Source organism: Pipra filicauda, unplaced genomic scaffold (assembly GCF_003945595.2).
Source record: "Pipra filicauda isolate LSUMZ 115617 unplaced genomic scaffold, ASM394559v2 scaffold94_size2452230_pilon, whole genome shotgun sequence".
In the NCBI taxonomy this organism is placed as follows: Eukaryota; Metazoa; Chordata; class Aves; order Passeriformes; family Pipridae; genus Pipra; species Pipra filicauda.
Window position 1 is genome coordinate 1457271 of NW_024105142.1, and position 22697 is coordinate 1479967.

Sequence of the window (22697 nt, forward strand, 5' to 3'; positions counted from 1 at the left end):
TTGGACCTCTGGACCATCTGATGCAACTTTTCTTAGCAAAAACATGGTCAAGACAGGATGGCCCAGTTCCCTGTCCAGCTGAATCTTCAAAGTATCCAGTGTTGGGGAACACACTACTTCCCTGGTAAGATTATTCCAATGACTAATTGTTCTCATTGTGGAAAATGTTCCTCTTGTGTCCAGTTGGAATCTCCCAAGAAGTAACTTGGACCCACTATCCCCCATCTTTACCACATGACTCTTTGTATAAAAGGAGTCTTCATGTTCTTTGCAGTCACATTTTAAATACTAGAACATGGTAATAAGGTCTTTGTCATAGAAGGTGACCAGGTGTGTCAAGCACAATTTGCCCTTGGTGAACCCAAGCTGATTTTTCACAACCAGGTGCTTCATTTGACCCGTGATAGTCCCCAAGAGGATTTGTTTCATAACTTTCCCAGGAAATGAAGTAAGACTGTTAGGCATGTAATTTCCTGGGTCCTCCTTAAAGCCCTTCTAATAGATGGGGGTAACATAAGCCTTCCACTCTTCTGGGACATCCCTTAATCTCCACAGCTTCTCAGAGATTATGGAAAGTGGTCTCACAATGATGTCAGCCAGCTTTCTGAACACCTACGGATGGATATTTGTCAGGGTCCCTCAATTTGTAGGGGTCGAGCCCCTGAAACAGTTCACACATCAACTCTTCCTTCACTGACAGTGCATCTGTGGTTACATCAACCTGGGTCAACCTGTTCCCAAGGTCTGGGGCCCATCAGTGCTGGTAAAAGAGGTGAAGAAAATGTTAAGAATCTGTCTTTTCAGTGTCATTGGTGACCAGTTCACCTCTCCTGTTTAACACAGGGTCAATATTTTCCTTCTGTTTCTGTTCATTGTTTACATACCTGAAGAACCCTTTCTTGTAGCTTTTGACATCTCTGGCCAAATTCAATTTGAGCTGAGTTTTTGCTTTTCTAACTGCATCTCTGTGCACCCTGGCAATGCCCTTGTAGCTTTCAACAGGTATTCATCTACTCCTCTGTCTCTGGTATGCCTCTCTCTTGGTTTTGAGCAGACTCAAAAGCACAGAGTTAAGTCAAGGGGGTCTCTTGATCCACCTACTTTCCTTACCTTTAAAGGAAGTGAAATGTTTTTGTGCTTCCAGGAGAGAACTCTCAGCACTCATTAGCTCCTTTATCCTCCATGGAAGCTTCTCACAGAATCCCTCCTAACTGTGCTCTGAGTAAGCTGAATTTTGCTTCTCTAAAATCTAAAACCTTAGTACCAACCCTCAGTGTGCTCAGCATGACCCTAAACCCCACAATGCTGTGATTGCTACAGCCAAGGCTATCACTGAGACATTACAAAGCAGGTTCTCTTGGTTTCTGAGTAGCAAGTCCAGCAGTGCCTCATTCCTGGTCGGCACATCTAACACTTGTACGGGAAAACAATTCTCTACACATTCCAGAAATTTGATGGATGAGATGAGCTGCTGTATTGTTCTTCCCACAAATGTCTGAGAAGTTGAAGTCACCTGTAAGAACCAGGTTTGGTTGATCCAAAACTTGCTTAAGTGACCCAAATATTGCTTTGTTGGTCTTATTTTCTTGGTTTGGAGGTACTGTAAGATCCCCCTTGGAGATAACCCCTCTGAGCTTGACCCAGAGGTATTGCACAGAGCTTCCAGTTGATGTAGTTGACTTCTATACATTCAAGATTCTGCTAAAAGAGAGTGACTTCTCCATCTCTTCTTCCCCATCTATCTTTACAAAACAGCTTTGAGACATCCGTTGTGATCCTCCAATTATGTGAGTTGTCCCACCATATCCCACAATTTAAACTCACATTATTCTTATTTGCACAGACCATTATCCAATACCAGCAATATGAAGTAGCTTTGATAAAAATACAGTTCTATAACTGTGATGGTCTAAACTGCAAGCTGCTTGGGCTGTTTAATGCTTTACATAAAAATAACGGCCTATTATTGCAATACGTTAAAAAGGAAAGATTGAAAATTCAGATTAATAGTCCTATGGTAATAACCAAAATGCTTTCTGAAATTGAGGAGCTTTTACTTACATCTCAGCACTTCAACAATCAAATCCATATCAGTACTGAGTTTCTTGACATGATCAAGGTTTGCTACTGTCATTATTGGCACATACTGATCACTGTCCATCTGTGATATAAGGTACATGTCACTGGCAAGATTTTCTCTGTTGGGAGAAAAAAAAATAAAAATGGACAAGTGTCACAGATACAACTTGAAACAAAAACTCATCACATAGTAGAGAGCAGATTCCTTCAGCATTTTCACTAACTAATTAAAATCATTTGCTTAAATAAAGCTTAAGTTTCTCAGCTTTAATTTGCAAAAAAAAACCAAAAAAAAAACAAAACAGTTTTAAGTTTCATGTAAGCTTTAAGAGGTACATCAATATGATACTCTGAAATTAGCATGTTAATTCCCCCAAATTCTCATCCTTTCCACTTTAGTTTTAAGAGACAGATGAAAAATATATTAACACACATCCCAAGTTAGGTACTAGGTCTTGTTGGTTATCCCCCAGTTTGCTACATTTACGTATATACATACCTAGATAAACAGAATTCCAGTGTCTTTTTCAGTAATTCTCGTAAATCTTCCTGACCTTCTGGCTGCAACTGTTCGTTTCCACCTAATAATTAAAATACTTCGGATTAAAATGTAGTTCTGTTGTATTACACAACAGATATTTTAATCAAACCATCATGTCTATAAGTCACTATATAAGTAGTAACAAATTTTCAGATTCAATAGATGTTCATTATGTATTAGTTCACCAACCACCGAAACTGCGTGGGAACACTTTTTATTTAAGACAGAAAAGAGAAAACATGTCTGACTTCACTTATTAACCTCTGTTCTCCAAATACATGAAAATCTGAAGCATTTTAGAAGAACAGCTACAAGCCCATCTCGAAGTAAATACTGAACTGATTTAGCTTGTAGACCTGTCCTCCATTCTCAGAAAACTAACCTCTTTCTAGCTGACTAAGCCCTGACTAATGCAGCAAGAGAGCAATGTAATGAAGGCACTCCATACTTCAGCCCTCACTCGAAATTACCGATACACTAACTCAGAAAAGAGTTCCAAAAATGAGGTTATAAAATATCAACAGATATACAATCTACTAGCAACACATGTGTAATTGACAATCTTTTGGTTAAGAAGGCAAAATTAATTTTTTTCTTATACTTGGGAGTTTCAAAATTATCATCACATGGAAAACATGGATTTTATGTTCATTTTAATTTAGACCCAGTATACTAATGTCAGTAGAGGTTAAACTATTTGTGCCAGTGGGAGAACTGTTTAAAGATTAGAAGTTTAGTGTGGCTTTTAGAGATTTATAAAACATCTAGTAACATGTTATTTAATATATACCTACGTAAATTAGGGTTTTTTTAAAAGTATTGCCCTCTATACCCTTCCCTTCAGTAACTTTCATCCTTTTCTTCAGCTTTCCTTAACCATTCTTCTTCCTAAAGCAAGTTCTAATTTCTTCCCACCATGCTGTCCTTCACGTGTTCTACTCGGAACAAGATAAGGTCAACACCCGAGAAATACACTTATGTTCTAACCACTATTTTCCTTCCCCATCTCCCCTTTCTTGTCCAAAAGCCAGCAAGGAACAAAATTCTCTGCATTTTAAAAAATAATTATTAAATTAAAAATCAGATTTCAGACTTGGGACCACCTGTGTCACTCACTATTCACCAGGTGGAACAGATCCAGTGTGCTGTTCAGCTGCTTACAACACTATCTGACTCTTGTTAAAAGTTAACTATTTTGGGCACATAAAGGACATGCTGACAAGTTTTAACACTAATCTGAAGAATACCGTTCCCTTCTAGACTGTGAGGCACCTTTAATACAACTTTCTACTTGCCATCTAGTTATTACTTAATATTCCCCAATAGTACCCTTAAGTAGAAGAGTCAAAGAGAGCTTTCAGTTTTTTAACATAAGCAAGGATGATCCCACGACCGTGTCTGATTTTACTTGTCTTGATTTCCAGCTATTATGGATGCTATACTGGTAATTTTAAATACATGTTATAAAATCAGCTAAGCACAATGAACAAGGAACAGACCTCCCGTGAATCTCAAGAAACACCCAGCACATTTTCCTCTCCTTCCCATCCCTCACTTCAAGTAGTAATCCCACATGCATCTTGCAGACCTTCTGTCCCTTTCAGTGAAATATAAGCATGACTGAATCTCTACACTACTTTCCAGAAACTTCTTAAAACATACCATCTGGTATAGACTACAGCTACTACCAGTTGCACTGAAAAAAACCCCTAAAAGTTCATTAAATAAGAACGCAAAGAAGTTAGATTAAAATGTTGCCTATTTTAGCATTTCAAGTACAAGACTGGTCTTTCCACACATTAACATTACTACTTGAGACACAAACGCTATGTGAACCTCACCTCACCACCTGACCCAACGAGAAACGTGCAGCTTAAAGAGGTAGATATCTAAATGTAAATGTCTAGGGATTTTCATTCAGAACCACATTCCAGAAAATACTCAGTTAAATCCAGAACGTTTGTGCACCACCTCATAAGACTTATACCAGGACAAGACTGGTCTCCAAACATGTCTAAGTGTGACTGCAGAAGACACAGGATTTTCTAGGGTCTGTTTACAGCATGCAAATCTTAAGCAACAAAAGTGGTGTAGTTTGGGGGGGCTTTTGGGGGTTTTTTAGATGCTCACTGTTCAACTCAAAATACACGTTTGTTTTTTTATTTAAAACTAAGCCCAAGCAAATACTAGCTTTCTCTTACCTGTCTGGGTGGTTTCATGCATAGACTCATACTCAGAATGATCGAGAGCCAAAGGGTTCATATCTGTCTGGTCTGACACCGAAACAGCTGGTGACGGCTCCGGCAGCTCTGTCAGCACTGCATTCTGATGCTTTTTGTCGCCATCACCGTTGGCATCCAGTCCTGCAGCACAGATGACAAACACTCAGAAAGCATTCTTTCTAATCACTGTGACTTCACAGTTACAACTAAATCTGAAATAAAGTTGCTTACACGTTTGCTTTAATTTTTTTAACAGAAAACTAAAATTGAGAAAATTCTGCACTGAGTTTTAACTTTTGCTTGAGCAACAGCTAGAAAATGTCATTCATACCTTCTTTACAAGAATCTGGAGGTTGGTCAGGTATTTCTTCCCACGTTTTGCTCACACTACCATCAGTGGCACCACTTGCTTCCAAGTGTAACATATGATTTCCCCACACCTTTGCATTAGGGTTTAACTCGGAAACCTTGGTTGACTCCTACAAAAAGAAATTGATTATGCACTTTGTGGATGCACAGCATGCATCTGTGTGTAGATATGAACAGTTTCAAATAACAGTATTAGACATACAATTCAAGACGGTACTGTCAAGTTTTTTCACATCTGAATATATTAACTGAATTCCCATAATCATTTCAGGTACAAAACCAACTGAATTGTGCTGCATGGAATTCATTTCCCTGATTAAGAATCATCAGAAAAGGCTAGCCAAGCAAAGCAAACAACAACAAACATTTCAAACCCATACTTGACCTAGACTTCAGGCAGTTCTCTAATATACATGTCTACCTGATGTTGACTATATTGGTATTGTATCTGTTTCTGCAAAATAACAATTAAGAAAAAAATAATCAAGAAAATACCAAAGTACAAGGTTTTTTTTTTTTTTCTGAACTTATATAAACATGTAACATTCTTGATGAAGCATTATGGAAAATTGAAAGCAATCAGATGTGCATGACAACTTCTGTCATTACTTCAAGAGGAGGAACAGTGCATTAGGACAGAAGAGATGAATTATCAGATCCAGTTAAAACATCAAGACAATCTCTTTTAGCCTGGATTGGAAATGCACACATTTAATGATTATATATGGTTATATACAACCATCACATAAATGATTATATCTGTGTTTCAGAGAGATTGCTCTCCGCAGTGCAAGCATCTACAATACTTTTCTGATAGTTACATGAGAAAGTTTTCTCTTGTGTTGCTAATGTTTGAGCAAAATGCATTAAATTATTACATACAAAGAATATACTTGGAATGTTTTAATACAATTATACTGGGAAAGAGGATTGTTCATATTAAGACACACTAAAAAAGCTCATTGAAAATTTGTTTTGTGAACTTATGATTCTAGGAACATTGCAGCATTTAAGACAGGCACTCCAAAACTCCATGAAGCTTTAAATCTTCTTTAACACATGCACTCAGATAGTTATTATCACAGTGCATAGAAAATATATCCAGAAAGCAAAAAGATCTAAAAAATCTCAAACACACCTATTGAGCAACAGAGAAAAGACTTATAAAAAGTGGAAGTGTTTGACATAACTACCTGAATAGTAACTATTCAGAGATGACAGTAAGTTCCATCAGTTTCCACTTTTAATATACAAAGTTCCCCCAGGAGACAGCAAACAGCCCCAAGTTCAACCCACTGCCCACACAGCGACTGCTGGGCAAGGTCAGAGCAACTGCTCCAAGTCAGTGAGGGGAACAATATCCAGCACTGGCTCTGCTCAGCAGGGAAGGAAAGGGAGCAGCAGCTGCTGCAGGTTGGCTTTCACAGGGTAAGTAGGGTTGGAGAGGACCACTGGAGGTCATCCAGTCCAACCTCCCTGCTCAAGCAGGGGCCCCAGAGCTCGTTACTCAGGACTCTGTCCCAACGGCTTCATTTGTTTCCTATCCCAGCTTTCCAAGATCCAGCCCAGCTCATTCCCCTCACTTCTCCTGGAGCCACTCCTTTCTCCAGTACTTCAGAAGATCACCTCCAGAAGTGAGCAAATATTTCCTAGTTGCTACCAAACAAGAACTTCAGGAAATCCACAAACATTTCTTCCTATACAAAGGTAAAGAGCACTATTAACAGTCTGCAGAAAGCTTCCTCTCCCACACTGAAGCGTTTATCTCGAGTTCATCTGGAACTGAGAATCTGCAATCAAGTCACTTTGCCCAACGTTTAAACTTTCACACAAACAGAAACAAAAAGAAAAAAATATATTAATATTCAGCAAGATTTTGAACTTCTGTATTCTGTACAGCATTTGGTTTTGCAAAGGAAAGGGAATAGTCAGCTTCAGGACAAAATAACATGATCTGTTTAACTAAAGAAACCACAGTTTGACTTGGCTTAGTCAAACTTCTAGCTTCAGCTTTAAGCTTTAACATCAAATCACTTCTACAGAATACTTACAAATTCGTCTTTATTTTGCCATCCCCAAGTACCAGCATTTTCTGGTGCTAGCAGCTGATACGGGTATCTTTCCACTGCGTATGAAGCACTTGTTAAATCTTCAGGTTCATTCTGGAAGTTTTCACTAACTATACAAAGTCTGTCATTCTTCATGGTATCATTAGAAACTGCATTATTCCATAAAAAGCCCACCAGATATTCACCATTACCAGCAGGAACCGTGTCAGAAAACAGCTGATTTGTCCAATCATCATTGCCAGTCTGAAGACTGATGAGATGTGGCCACATTTCAACATGGGGATTTTGTCTGTCCAGTTCATAGGAGTGCTGCTCTTGGCCACTGGGTACATCTTCCATCAGATCTAACACGCACTGCTCACTGCCCTGCTGAAATCCTGTGGCAACAGGAGCAGCACTCTGTATTTCATAGGAAGGAGTAGCAGCGTATTTGTCTACCTGCTTTGGGTCAACACAAACTCCAAGCTCTTTGTTCGAGAAAATCTTGTGATCTGGCAGCATCTGTTCCCAGGTTGTGGTCAAGTCATTTGTTTGAGGATTTAATGTGTAACTGGTGTTTTTCAATTCAGTAGTCTTGGCTTCTAACAGCTTCAAATTCCCGCTGGGAAAAGGTTCTATATTCCCAGTTGATACACTAAAACCAGTGAGGTTCTGCTTTGAGTGGGTACTGACACACTGTTTTACTTCACTATCCTGAAGATTACATTCATTTACATCACACATACTTTTTTCAGGAGTTTCTGATCTTTCTTCAGTAAAAGACACAACAGGAACTGCAGTGTTCCCGACCTCTGGCTCTGGACTGGCACAGTGACGTAACTCAGGCTCTTCCACTGGTTTGTCGTGCACATGAGTACATGCATTTTGATACAATGATGGTAAACAATTATGGGCTTTATGTAAGAGATGATTGGTATCGTCCAGATTTTTAGTGTCATCTTTTAATTTTATGCTCTTGTACGTACAACTGTCCATGGCTGCAGGTTCAGTGGAGTCAGAGGGAACGTTCTGACTATGAGCCAAGCCTCCATTGCAATTGAAGATGCCTTTATCACAATCAACAATGTCAGCATCCAAATTTGGTTTTATATTTTCAGCATTGTTATCAATCGACTCATTGAGGTGAACTTCAAATTTTGTCTGTTTTACAGATTCTACTACATCCCCAGCTATTTTGGCTGACTCTGTCCTTGCACTCAATTGATTTTCTACTGCGTGGAAGAAATATGCATCCTGTTCATCTTGTCTACAGTTCATGTCTATTTTATTTATATCCTCACATTCCACAGGCACAGAAGAGACACTGTTATCTGAATTTGAATATTTGCATACTTTACCTTTACTCCCTGGTGACTCTTGTGAAACCTGACATTCTAGGCTGTTTTCCTTTAGGAACGTGTCATCTGTGCGTGGGTTATGTTGTTCATGAGATGTCAAAATGCCAGCACTTACCCACGGGCTACTTCTGCTCAAGTTACCAGCTTCCTCAGTCAAGTCACCAGTGACACGCTCACAGACACCTTCCTCTGTGCCACCATGGTCTGCAGCTTCAGCCGATGTCTTGACTTCACTGCAGCCCTTAATTTGAGTTTGAAAATCAGAACTTTCCTCCAAGTTTTTGTGCATTTCAGTCGTATTCAAAGATTCACAGCTATGCAAAATTGTACCTGTGCATTTCTCTCCATCTTTCAAGGACTCTTCAAAACTGCTGTGATGTTCACTACACTCTGGTGCAAACATTTGGCTATCACCATGAGTTCTTTCAAGTGTTTTCTTTTCCACATTTGAGTTTACTTCACTTTCTGGCTCTAGAAAGTAGACTTTTTCAGCAAGTTTTTCTACATTGTCCATTTCACGTAACTCTAGTGATAATTTAAAGTTACCCCTCATGTTCTCTGCCATCTGTTTAGTATTTGTTTGCTCTACAACACTTGAGGGACGCCCACTTAAACCAAGTGGTACAATATCAGAATGATTACTTCCCTCAGTTTTTCCTGAATTACATACTCCAGTGTCTAACAAGACACTGGAAATACAATCACTGTGTTTCACCTTTTCTGAGTTAGGGCTGTAGTGGTCCTTTTCAGCAGCATCCACAGGCTTCACAGAATTACAAGCTGTATGGAGTGATTCATTCCAACTGACAGCACTACCTATGGAATACACCTCCTCTTGCTGATTCTCAGGGATGATTTCATCAGATACTTTTGCTCTTAAGACATCTGTTACTGTATTGTCAGTATTTAACTTAGGCACCTGACACCTGTCAGTCAGTAAGTTATCAAAAGATTGGATGTCTATGCTACAATATTTGTTTGTGTCCTTTTTCTGCATGTTTGGCCTATCCTCTTTTTTATACTCAAACAGTTCTTCCTGTGAATTAAACTTAGCTTCCACTTGTGCCCATCGCTGCACTGGAAATTCCTTCCCAGTGTCTAGAGGTCGTGCCATGCTGCACATTCCTTCATCAGTAACAGCTGAGTTATCTATGTCTGCTCCAGTCTCTTCATGCACAGTAGCTGGCACCTCTTTGTCCCCTGTCAGATCTTCGGCATCTACAACACAAATACTGTAAAACTCCCTGTCTTTCACATTTTGACTGTTGTCTACATCAAGATAGGAAAGTGTTGGAGGCACCTCTCTATATGAACTTGAAACTTTCTGTAGGCTGTCACTCTTGCTGTCTTTAACGTTTACTGTTGTTTCATTTTGCCTTGAATGGTCACACGTCACTGCATAATCCTCCAGAAAATTTCTATTTAAGGAAATTTCACTCTGTAACCCTTTGTCCAGGATGTCTGGTACACGTGAATTCGAAATATGATCAAATAAGCAATGCTCTTGTACAGCTACATTTTCGTTATTAATATTACTATTAATGTTTTCTATATTGTTCATGTGCTGATCATTGCTATTAGATTTTTTAGGTGCTCTTTTTTTAATAACCCTGTCTTTCTTTTCTTCACTTTTCTGCAGATTTCCATACGTACCAGAGACTTTCAAGAGGTGACTAAAGGAATTAAAGAAGCTAAAAGGTCTGTCATATGTCCTCCTCGAGCTCTCATGGGGAGTATTCCCCATGCTTTTATATGACGGATATTTCCCTTTTCTACCCAAAAAGCCAGATTTAGAATTTGACGCTGCGCAATCATCGCTACAAACGCATTCACTGCCGACTGTCGCAGCCGCCCCGTTAACTGTCCTTCCCACTGTATGCAGATCCTGGCTTTTCACAGTTCCAAAAATTGAAGATAAAGTTTTACTTATCCTTGACTCTGGTGCTTCCTCTTCCACAGATTTTTGTAACAAGCTGGTTTTCTCCTCACTCGTGCTGTTACTCAATTCTTTACTGAAGCAGCAGCCCATGTTTAATAAGTAGTGTCAGAGGGTCTTCTCATTGCAAATCACCTTCCTCTTACACTAAACTAACTTTCTATGGCTACTGAGGAGACAAGCCAACACCCAACTGCCAAAAATAGCACACTTTAAAACCATGCAGGGGTTTCATATGTCATTGCCACTCAAAGTCCAAATCCCAGTTGCTGAGCAATGTTTCAGTATTTCATCATATGCACTGTAACATTCAAGTCAAATAATTCTAATGAGATTACAGTCTGTTTACGTGTATTACCAAGTCTTATGAACTTCTACTGTTTAATTTCCTGGAGAGTTTAGTTCGTCCAAATCACTAAAATATTTAAATGACATCTTTCACAATGTCCATGTGTGCCAGAAACTACCTGCCTTCATATTTAATGTAACTCCCACTTCCTATACAAGGATAAATGCATTCTGGCCTCACATGTTTAAATCTCATGTCTAAATCAAACACATTTCGGACCATTTTCTCCTTCTCCTCCCTTCCCCCAAAGCTGAACCTACACCACAATTACTTCTTTAGGAAAAACAGGCTAAAGATAGATAAGACCTCATGTATTCCATTGAGCAGTCATTGTACGTTATCAGAAGCTAATTCTGTTCCAAGACTTTTTTTTTTAAATTTGTTATCTGCATGAAAAAAAAAAACAAACAAACCATAATCCCTCAGTGACTTATAGCACTGGAGGGGGCCTCAAGATCATTTAGGCACCTCACGGTACTGTGGCAGGATTAATTATAGTTAACCTCCAAAAAATTTGTGTATCCTTTTAAAAAACCCTCAAAAATATTTAAAATTATTGACTAAATGCTACTCCTCTTCCAGAGAAGTCTGTCCCCAGTATAAGTTTTCACTCATGTACATAAACAGACTTCCTTCCGACCTTATGACAACTAAAGCATTTTTAGACATACGTATTTACATACTGAAATATTTCTATTACTTTAAGTCTTTTTAGTTGCTAAAAAAAGTGGTTCTGCTTCTTCAAAAAGAAAAAAAAACAATAAAAAACCTGAAAATACTCAGTAACCTTTTTCTGCTGTAAATGGAGTTGTTCTTATTTGCCTTTACATTATCTCACATCACTCAGACCTTCTCTCAAATTCACTGCTATTATTTCAAATTTGGATCTCATTCTTCAGAGCCTGCAGACTGTACAACTACAGCACCACTCTACTCTGTTACTTAAAAGATATTGAAAACACAGAATTCTGAGTGTAAGACAAGATAGACCCTTAAACTCTATTTCAAATGTTCTTTCAGATGTACATTGAATTCAGTGCTATTTTTCCACTGGTTGTGCACCTTAAGGCAACTAATACTCCACTAACTGTGGCCACAGAAGAATATTGCTGAATTGGCTAGAAAATACATGCCCTCCTCAGCACAGTCGGCTTCGAAATTGCCAAGTAAGAACAGAGGAAGACTATCCTGCCACCCCCAGCTTATCCAATGCATGAAGCCTGAAAGTGCCTGCAGCTACACTGTTCCTAAGGATAGGCAGTTTGATGCATCATTGCTGCCATCTGCTGCATTTTTTTAATTCTCCCATGGGACAAACTTATTCAACATGCTTCAATCTAGACTTAAAACTATGCCAAGTCACTCCTCTCTTTAGCATTCCCTGGAACCAAGAACAGGGAAAGGGGGAGGGAGTTACTTATAATAGTTTTTTTTGAAGAAATGCCATGAGCAAACAATTTAACTGTTTTTAATGTCAGCTTAAAGTCACAGTAATACTTACAAAGTTCACAGCTATTCACAAAACTCCTTCATCAGGTAAAGAAATAGCAAGATTTTTCCCTTTGTGATTTAACTAACTTGTGCTTTCCAGAGAGGAACTAAGTGTCTTTAAGAGACGGACCAGGGCAAAGTCCACTTCTCCAGTGCCTTAACAACCACTTCTGCTATCAACTAATGGGGAAAAAAATGGGTGAAGCAGTTCAAGCAAGCAGAAACTTCTTCCAGTTTTCCCATACCCTTCTCATGTGCAAAGGCACATTTTGTTCTTGTTTCTTCGGTTTTATCTAAGAGTTCCAGGGATAATTTCTATTTTTAAGGACCTATAGTACACATTCACGAAGTCACATTCCTCAATGCTGTTTATTGTGGGATCACTTTACAGAAAAAGAAAAAAAATAAGACAAAAAAAAAAAAAGACAAGATGAATTTAAACAGAAAATGCCACACTTGTTACACTACATCATTCAAGGTTGCTTGTTTAACTTCCAAGACTCCTTAAATCTTAAAAACCTTCTGGCTATGCTATAGACTGCCACCTGACTTGAAAAGCACTTAATAGAGCTTGTGCTCAGCCACTTCAGAGTGCAGCTCAGCTGGGGAGTAGGTTTTGTTTATTTTGTTGGCTTTTTTACCCTTTATACATGCATATTTTAGCTCTGGTATATTTCTCCTCTACTCAAAGCCTAAACAGCTTTTCCCTCCCCATGAAACAAAAAGTGTTCTGAAGCACCACTTTCATAACCTGAACAATTACCTTTTTTTTAATAGGTATTTAGTCCTATGTCCTGCACACACCTATGCAGAAGGCAAGAAGCCAACATGTTTATTAACAGGAGTATACCTACCTATCTACTTTAATTTCTCCATGTACCTATTCTTTGCAAAGGAATAAGGATTTATCCTTACAGTCTTATAGGCCTAAGTTTTAAAATACAACCTTAAGTTACAATAGCACAAGTTAAATCAGTCCTTAGAACTTTCTGACATCTAACTTCCTTTATTCTTTTTCCATAATAAATTCATGCAATTGCAACAAGTCCTGAAGAAACAGTGATAATGCTATACTCCTAGGTCATACTTGATGTCATGCCCAGCACCAGTTAAGGGACCAGAGAAGAGCAGCATCACAATAGATGTCAAAATGTCACTACTGCAGGCTTTTGGAAACAGCTGGTCAAATTGCTTAACTTTCCCTCCAATATATATCAGGGTTAATGGATTGCTAAGAGTTTAAATATGTGTTTCGTACATTAAAACAATGAAATATAGGCATTAGACATTATCTACAGGTGCAAAACCATTCAGCACTTTTCTTATGGCCTCAATCTACAATACCATGAGAGAAAGGGCAAACACGGACCTCTATTGATCCTTCAGGATGCTGACACCATATATGTCCAGTTTAACGTCTAATCGTCCCATTTCTTGTTTAAAGCTATTCATGATCTCTTGAATTATTAAATACCACCTACTGGTTATAGAAACTGCTACTTAACTCTTAATTGGCAGATACTGCATGTAATACTGTGTATTGCCAAGTGATTTGAGGATTATATGTTATAGTGAATTTTCACTGAACTGTTACACATGCTCCTATACTAAATTAGTAAATCTAATTTCCTCAGTTCCTTTTTATTCTGAGGCTTGTCCTTGAATGGGTTGCAAAAGGATTTTTGAACACCACAACCCAGCAGCTCTAAGCCTGAGACATACTTTTATACTATCTCCTAAGAAAAACATTTTTGGGAAGTACAATTAAGCGCCATCTTTCGTTAATTTCTAGTTATTTTTCTTGTGCTTAGAACAAACAATATGATTGAACTTGAATTTACAGTACCTGTAAGTGTTGACATAAACCAGTGTACCACACTGATTTGAATTCCCACTAACAGAAACCCATGGCAGCACCTGATAATTATTCAACTAGGGAAAGAATAGGTGATGCTGATATTGCAACCAGGCAGCAAGTTCAAATGGCCTCACTGTAATATCCTCCACTGGAACACACCAACATTTGCAGAACCTGTTGTCACTTGAGGACAAGAATCCCACCTAGAGTTATTTTCAAACTTCCAGATCAGGTCTTCAATTCAGCCAGTCAAGGAATAAAAATTCTTTGGTACTTGGAAAAATGTGAACATGGCAGAGGAAGAGTTTAGGATCAATAAGCAAGGAAAAAGACTATGTGTGCCTTTAGCATCAAAGGTTAGTTAAGTCCTGTCTGGCAGAGACAGGTCATACAAGCTACCTCCACCATGGCATTGGGTCTTGGCCTCTTCCCTCAAAGTAACCTCTAATTTCTAGCAGGAAAGTGTTATTATCAAAAAGGAAACACAGAAGTGAATTAAAACAGAGCGAAATGCTTCTTAAACGCTGACCTTCCTGGGTCCAGCCTCACAAGCACTTTCTCTGAAAGAGTACCTCTCAATCAGGATACAAAGAATCCCTTGACAGACCTCACCTGAAGTGACAAAGCCTACCTTTGGGTTATAGAAGTTGAAAAAACTAGCATATTTAACTCTCAAATTTATCAAAGGTATGAATCCGCTAGTATCCTCTAAATTATCTACCTCCAATGTGTAAGTCTAAGTTTCTACTGATAAATCTATGAGGATCCTCAAGTTGCCAATTTCTTTCAAATTACTTGTGTGCAAAACCATCAAAATTCTGCTGTTAAATACTACTAAAATCAGCCAAACTCAAGATTTATTGTTAGAAATGAACCATACTAGGCTTGCAATCGACCTACATTATGCACTAAACAGCATATAGTTTTATAGCTACTTCAAGGCAAAAGAAAAGACTTTGCCTCCCTCACTATAAGATTAAAACTTTGAAAATTATTAGTAAACAAGCGACCTCTGTATCTTTAACATCAGCTACACCAGTAAGTGCTTTCTGAAAGGGTTCCATTCATCAAAACTTGGGATCTTTAATCAAAAACTTTACAACATCAAAACTGTAATTTAGTCACTACTGAGTGCCTGTTCAGCATCACTCACACTAGAACATGTGTTCAGTTTTGCTCCAGCCACACAGAATGAAAAAAGTCATAATTAGAAAAATTTATTTATTATTAACAGATAAAACAAAAAATACTTTATATAACCACTTCAGATAAAGACTAGGATACTAGTTATTTTTTCAGGATCTCCAGAGGTGCATCAAAATTTCCCACAGAAATTCTACAACTTTTGTCGTGAACTGCCACAAAAGCATTCGGACCAGAGATCAAGAGATCCCAGTAGAGCAGCATAGTCAAAACAGCTAGAGAACATTTCAGTACATTTCTTAAAGTGTATTATAAAAAAAAAAAAAAAGACTCCTAGAAATCTCTGTAGGTACCACCGCAGTACAGCCCCATATCAAATACACATTGAAGTAGGGATTGTCACAAACATGCATCCATGCCTTTATGCAGTCTAGCCCTGTGATCTCAAAATAATTAAGACACAAGAAACAGCAGGTGAATTTCACTTCACCTGAAGCAGGTACTTGCTAAAGGAAATAAGAGTCGGGATTCCAGAAGTTTTTCTCCTGCCTACCATCTATTAAAAGATGAAAGTGTCTTAATGATTTTAGTTTGCTAACTTCTTCTTGCACTCTGTGAAGTTTTTCCTCCAACTACAGTTTTGTGCCCAAAACTTGCAAGTGAGTCCTGAAGTACTGGCAAAACTAACTCAAGTAAAGATAATAGCATTGCTGAAGAGACCTTTTTAAAAACACCACTTTTAACAGTATATATTGGTAACGATGCTCATACAACAGAATGACCTTCTGATGCTGTGCATAGAAGAGTGTGATACTAGTACAACCTAAAAAAACTTAATAAGCTACAGGTCTCATTTTTTCCAGATATTCATCCAAGGAAAAGCTTTAATCACAAAAGAAGTAGTTATTTGAAATGTACCACTATAGCACTGTGGATACATTCCAAGATATCTAAATTGACATCAGCCTTCCCTACTAAGGAAGAGAACAGTAAGGTCTTCTGAAATTTCTCCAAATAAGCAGGAAAGAACAGAAATTAAGATTTAGATCCAAGTTTCCATGTAGTTTCATAAAATCTAGTATGTCAAATTAAAAGAGTTAGCACCCACATGAAGACTAATCAGATTGCCTTTAATACTAATGCACCTGTTGAAATGCACTGACAGTTCCAAGCTTTTGAAGCAAATCTGCAAGCACCTCTGATTCAAGCTTACACACTGGTTTCTTGGAATTAATGGCCTGAGTACAGGGGGGAAAAAAAGCAAATCACAAAAGCTAATTTTCAGAAGTATGGCACAAAATCAGGTTGAATTTTTTTCCTCCAGTGTGAAATAGTCAAAATTCACATCTGAGAAATGTCAAACAGAGCAGAAGGGAACTCAGAATGAAAAAAAAAAAATGGGGAGAGGAACAAGCCAAAAGTCCACCAGCTTGTTTAGCAAAGAAAAGCACAAGTTTAGAGTGTTTTTCAAAATACTCCTTAGTGCTTGCTGCAAGGTAATTCGAAGCAGGCAGAATCTGCTGCTCAGCACAGCACAAGGGAAGTGCCTGGCAGAACATACACTGAAACCAAACTCTTCAATGTCCCAAGAGGAAACATTCCTCCCAACAAAGATGCAAATATAAACATATTTGAATACAAATCAAGTACTCGATCTTCTTGAAGAGGGATGTAACATTTACTACAACCTATATATACACAGTACAATCCACTGTATGATCTGCCAAAACCATACAGCAACTTCCTGGATCGGAAACAGCAGCGCGGGCCATTTGGTAGAACTGACTGAGCAAAATTCCTGTTACAGATTGCTATTTCCTATTTGTATGGGTTTGTACATTTTTCAATTACACATACACATCAAGTGCATTTCCTGCATTTTCCTCACGTTAATGTGTGAGCATGAGCCTAAAGACTGGTAATACAATTCTTGCATAGCCTGAAAAGCCCTGTACCTTAAATGAGTGCAAACTGCCGTAATTTGCAGTTTATTTAAATACCCATAGAGCTGAAGGAAAGTGAAGCTGAAACTCCTACTTGATTTGGAGAATTAGGCACTGCTGAAACTCCTACTTGATTTGGAGAATTAGGCACTTCCAACAGCTCTGTTCTAGCTGGTTAATGCTGCAATGCTGTCTGTCAGCCAACTGTATTCTAAAACGTTCTGACCTACAATTTTGATTAAGGCATAGTAAAAGAAAAAATGTTTCATACAACACTTATACCAGGGGAACATGTAATTACAATACTTACTAGATGAGAACCGTCCTTAACTTCTTGTACTTGCTGCACCTGCGGTTCAGCCACAACTTTAGTGTCCTGATCAGAAGTCATGAGCTGTCTGCTTTTTGGCTGCTCAGAGAGAACTTTACTGGTCACCTTTGTAAGCTGCGGAAATAGGAAGACAAAAGATTCTGTAAGTGGTTGTTGAAATTCCCAAGAACCCACAGCCATTCCAGACACACTATGCTGATTCAGACTGAAGGTCCAAAGAACTTCCACACAATATGGTCAGGATTACGCATCCAGAGAAAATATTACAGCAGAAGATGAGGATACACTCAGCTCCCAGTCACTGGCTGCCTTGGGAATGCAGATGAACACTGGCTACAGCACTGGGCAGGGAAATTCCACTGGGAATTTCTCTTGATTCTCACCTTAATTATCGAGACTGGATTTCAAACCGTGACTTCTTCATACCACCTGACAGACTCCACTCACTAAGAAGCATTTAGTCACAAACCAACCTTTGTCTTCTATAACTACTCTGATGGTCACTTTATCTTTGCAACATTTAAGAAGCATGTTACAACAGTTCTGCTCAATTAGTAACACTCAACCAGTTGTTCTGCTCTGTCATCCCAAAATGTTATTTTATTTGATTAGACAAGTAAAAATCTGAGTAAAGTTGAAAGTCTAGTGACTTTGCTTTGAAATTTGATGCAACTCTTTAATGCTGTTATTTTTAAAAAAAGGTATTTAAAAAACAACAAAAGCTAATTTAAAGCGTGAAGTCTCAAAGTAATACAGGGGTGTAAAAATCAGGCTTTTTTTAAATTATTTTTTTTCATGATATGCCTTTTTAGTTTCTTATTCACATGGAAATTCCAGTACTGCATCTCTAACAATGCATGAGAGAAATTTATTGCCTTCATGTTGGTGACACCAAACTCCTCACAAGCTCCTTAAAAAAAAATAAAAAAAAAAATTACAGATTTGCAGCACATGGAAGTTAATAGTATTGTTCCATTCTTTAACAACATAAGTTCCTTTTAGGCTACCTTGACTCCAAAAACCGGCGTTAAGAAGTATTTTTTTCAGTCAATGGTATTATGGCCTTCCATGGAATGTCCTTTATACGATATTTTGAAATGGACAAAAGCAAAAGCCTTTCATACAACTGACTAAATATATTCCAAAATTTTCAAGTAAAATTATGACATTCACGTATGAACTGATTCAAGCACCTGTATTATGGGATTATGGAAAAGATATTTTGTACATATAACTGAAGAAACAAATATACTGACATCCCCAAGAGGATGAACCATTCAGCTCAGATGAACAGTTGCTTATCACTTGATGCTATTGATGTAAAGTCAGCATGAAAAATACGTTTCAAAAGAAACACATGTACTGTGTCACTGTTACATTGCGAGAAGTTTCTTTTCCTAACTCTCAGCTTGGAATAGGAACTACTTAAATAAGGAAGAAATGGTACAGACAAAAAACCACACAAAAGTGAAATTAAAAAAAATTATGCTATTCCTCAGCGTAACACACACATAAATATACCCACAGTTTACATAGCAGAAAGTCAGGAACTCATTCAAGTTGCTTACCACAGGCCAGGTGTAGATTGAAGCTCTATGTAACTTTGTTTGCACTACTCAAACTAATAATTATATTATCATTAGATACACAGATTTGTTGTGATACACACGACGCTAAACCCACCCACCTTGTAAACAAATTATTTTTAATAATTACAATGTCAAACCTATGTACTTAAGTTCAATTTTGATCATTTAGGATCAAAACGGCTCTCAAAACAAGGGAGATATTATAATTTGTTTGAAGAAGATACAGCCTGCCTTCCAACTCCCGTGATTTTAACAACAATCAGCTATTGCCTTTCTGCAAATGGATAAGCCACATGGAAAGATCCCCCACACAGGAAGAGCTTCCTTTGCAATTTTCTTCACTTAGTACTATCACACTGCTACAAGCCCCCAGGATGTCAACTGCTCTGCTGCAAAATCCCATCAGTTGTGATGTACTTCAAAATGACTCCACGTGCAGGGCTGTTCTGGAAAGTTAAAGCGATGAATTTTTCTACTGTAGAGTTGCCACTAACCAGACTCCTAAAGAACAAAACATACATGACTACAGACTCCCATGACTGTCATGTTAGAGAATACAGTGTTTGTGGAAAAAGGCAGTGTTACTTCAGAGAGAGAAACAATAAAAATCATGGAATATTAAAGGCTCTTCACAGGATACGTTTTAGCATGCTTTTCATGTATTGATATATATCTTCATATAAAAGCTTATTTACACAAACCACAATCGATAGCCAGTAGTTCTAGAAACTACAGATAAGGATTGATGGTTTGGAAGAGTTTATCCTCTTTTGATGCTAGTCTAATAGCCAAATTAGTGAGCAAGTTAAATGGGGCATTTCAATGCAGCAATAAAAATTATCATCGACCGAAGAGTTAACTTGCCCATGACTTTAACAGATACACTGAACTGCTGACTGATAAACCATATCTTTGCATAAATACATGTTGCTGCAATAAGCAAGAGACATTCAAGAGAAAAATGCAAGTTGGTAAACCCGTTAGGGATAGAGATAGCACTACCTCCAGCAGAACACCGAGCTATCAGAATCAGACGGCAATTTTTTCTTTCGTAGAATCACAAAATAGTTTTTTAATTGGAAGGGACCTTCTAAAGTTCATCTAGTTCAATTCCTCTGCAATGAGCAGAGACATCTTCAACTAGATTGTTCCTCAGAGCCCCATCCAACCTGAATTTGAATGTTTCCAGGGATGAGGCAACCACCACCTCTCTGGGCAATCCTCAGTGCAAAAACCCTCTTCCTTATATCTAATCTGAATCAACCCTCCTTCAGTTTAAAACCATTACCCCTTGTCCTACCACTACATGCCCTGGTAAAAAACCCCATTCAAGTACCAGAAGGCCGCAGTGAGCTCTCCCTGGAACCTTCTCTTTCCAAGCTGAACAACTCCAATGCTCTCAGCCTTTCCTCATAGGAAAGACGTTCAATCCCTCTAACCATCTTCGTGGCCTCCTCTGGACTCATCTCAAGGTCTATGTCCTTCCTGGGCTAAGGATCCCAGAGCCGGAAGCAGCACTCCAGGTGGGATCTCACCAGAGTGGAGCAGAGGGGCAGAATCCCCTCCCTGGACCTGCTGGCCACACTGTTGGGCATGCAGCCCAAGATACAGCAACTCTCTGCGCTACCAGTGCACGCTGCTGAGTCATGTCCAGCCTCTCACCCCTCAGCACCCCCAGTCCTTCTCAGCAGGGCTGCTCTCAATCCCTTCATCCCCCAGCCTGTGGTGATACTGGAAGTTGCCCCAACCCAGGTGCAGGACCTTGTGCTGGGCTTTGCCGAACTTCATTAAGTTCCCACGGGCCCATTAATGCAAGTTATTAAAACAAGAAAAATCCACAAGAAAAACCTTCAGAGACACACAATCTCTTAAATAAGCTGTTAAACAGTATTTCTACTCTATAGTTAGCAGTTTCACAAAAATATCTGTCTTCAACAAATTATGTCTACACACAGTCTACAGAATGGACTGCATTTAGAACTGATTTAGAAGCAACCAGTTATAATTTTGTAAATTATATATTTTATACTTTTATACATTTGTAATAATTTCAAGTCTGTAAAGGCACTTAATAAATCATTATGCTTCCTGCTGGTTTGCCATTTGGTCATTGCAGAGTAATGAGTCAAGTTCAGCAACGTGAGAGTAAGTCTACTCTCGACATATCTAGAGACATTCAAATACTTATTTTGACAACTACCTAATCCAAGAGGAACTGCATAGATTTTATTGAGACTTATCAAAAGCAGTTTGAACCTGCTTTGTAAGTAAGCAAAACATAGAAGGTTAAAATACATGGTAAAAACATGTTTCTTCAGAAATTGCGTAACATTCAATGATGAAGTTCTTGCTGTCCCCAAAACTGTAATACAGTGCTCAATCTACTAGACTGGTAATTGCAACAGGAAGGGGAAGAGCACCTTAATACAGTTGTTTTCTCCTCAGTTTGAGGGCAATGGGGGCAGTCGGCCTTCCTTCATACAGAACTGTCCATCCCTGTGGACACCTGGTCAGTAGTGGTTAATCTGAGGAGTTACCAGAACATTCTCAGGTGAGACTGAGACCACCTGGCTGAGCAACACAGGTATTTCAGCCTAGTGGTTTCAGTCTGCAACATCCACAACCACCTTCACAAATAAAAAGATGTGGGGTTTGCGTTGTGGGTTTTGTGAGGTTTTTTTGTTGTTGGTTTTTTGTTTGTGTGGGGTTTTGAGGTTTTGGTTTTTTTTAAAGTTGGCAGCATTATTCTTTACTAGTAAATATTTTCAAAAGTGTCTTGTTATAAGAATTCCATAATTTGAGAAGACACCAGATACAAACCAGCAATGGCTCACAGGATGACTGTACAGATAAGTGCACACAACCACATGATCACTCTTGTCTGAGTGCCAAGCCAAGCAGAGCTGGGACTGCTCTCATCCAAAAGCCACATGTGTGTGTAAGTGTGGTGCCAGTATCAGGCTAACCTTTACACTGCATTTTAGTGCAGGTTTAGGTATCTTATAGTACTGGCAGAGTTAATGTTCAACTGTCTGAAGGTATTTATACACGCACTGCATCCACATGCACCACAACCTTGCAAACAGCTTGGAAAAGACATCTACTTGATTGTTACAGAGCAAACAAAACCACTGCTGCCCCTGCCAACCTCCCAAAACCTCCCTGAAGTGTAGCCCCTGATATTCCCGCTTTTATTAGCAGTCATCTCTAATTTTTATAATTCACATCCAAAAGGTGCTTTTATGCAACCTGTTTCATTGTCTAGAGTTACCAGAGTATGAGTAGCAACATGTGCTCTCTCAATCAAATCAGATAGATCTGTTATTTAAAAACATGCAAAACCCCAAACAATGCTCTAGGGCTGAGATCTTGCCTGCCAACTTTCAGTCCAGAGTAATCAGCCCTTAAAAAGAGATTTACAAATGCAAGTGCTGACAACT

The 22697-nt window shown here is 38.6% G+C and overlaps 1 protein-coding gene across 4 annotated transcripts in view; it reads right to left on the reverse strand.

The window, feature by feature from the left end:
• LARP4B (La ribonucleoprotein 4B) overlaps positions 1-22697 on the reverse strand; it is a 55886-nt gene that overhangs the window by 19689 nt on the left and 13500 nt on the right. For all 4 annotated transcript variants that reach the window (XM_027720737.2, XM_039391361.1, XM_027720738.2 and 1 more), the window contains exons 2-6: positions 17648-17782; positions 5174-5321; positions 4822-4983; positions 2579-2660; positions 2062-2198 (exon numbers count right to left, since the gene is read on the reverse strand). In XM_027720737.2, coding sequence (XP_027576538.1) covers positions 2062-2198; positions 2579-2660; positions 4822-4983; positions 5174-5321; positions 17648-17728 — 610 coding nt within the window. In that variant the 5' untranslated portion in view covers positions 17729-17782. The remainder of the gene's footprint in view (positions 1-2061; positions 2199-2578; positions 2661-4821; positions 4984-5173; positions 5322-17647; positions 17783-22697) is intronic.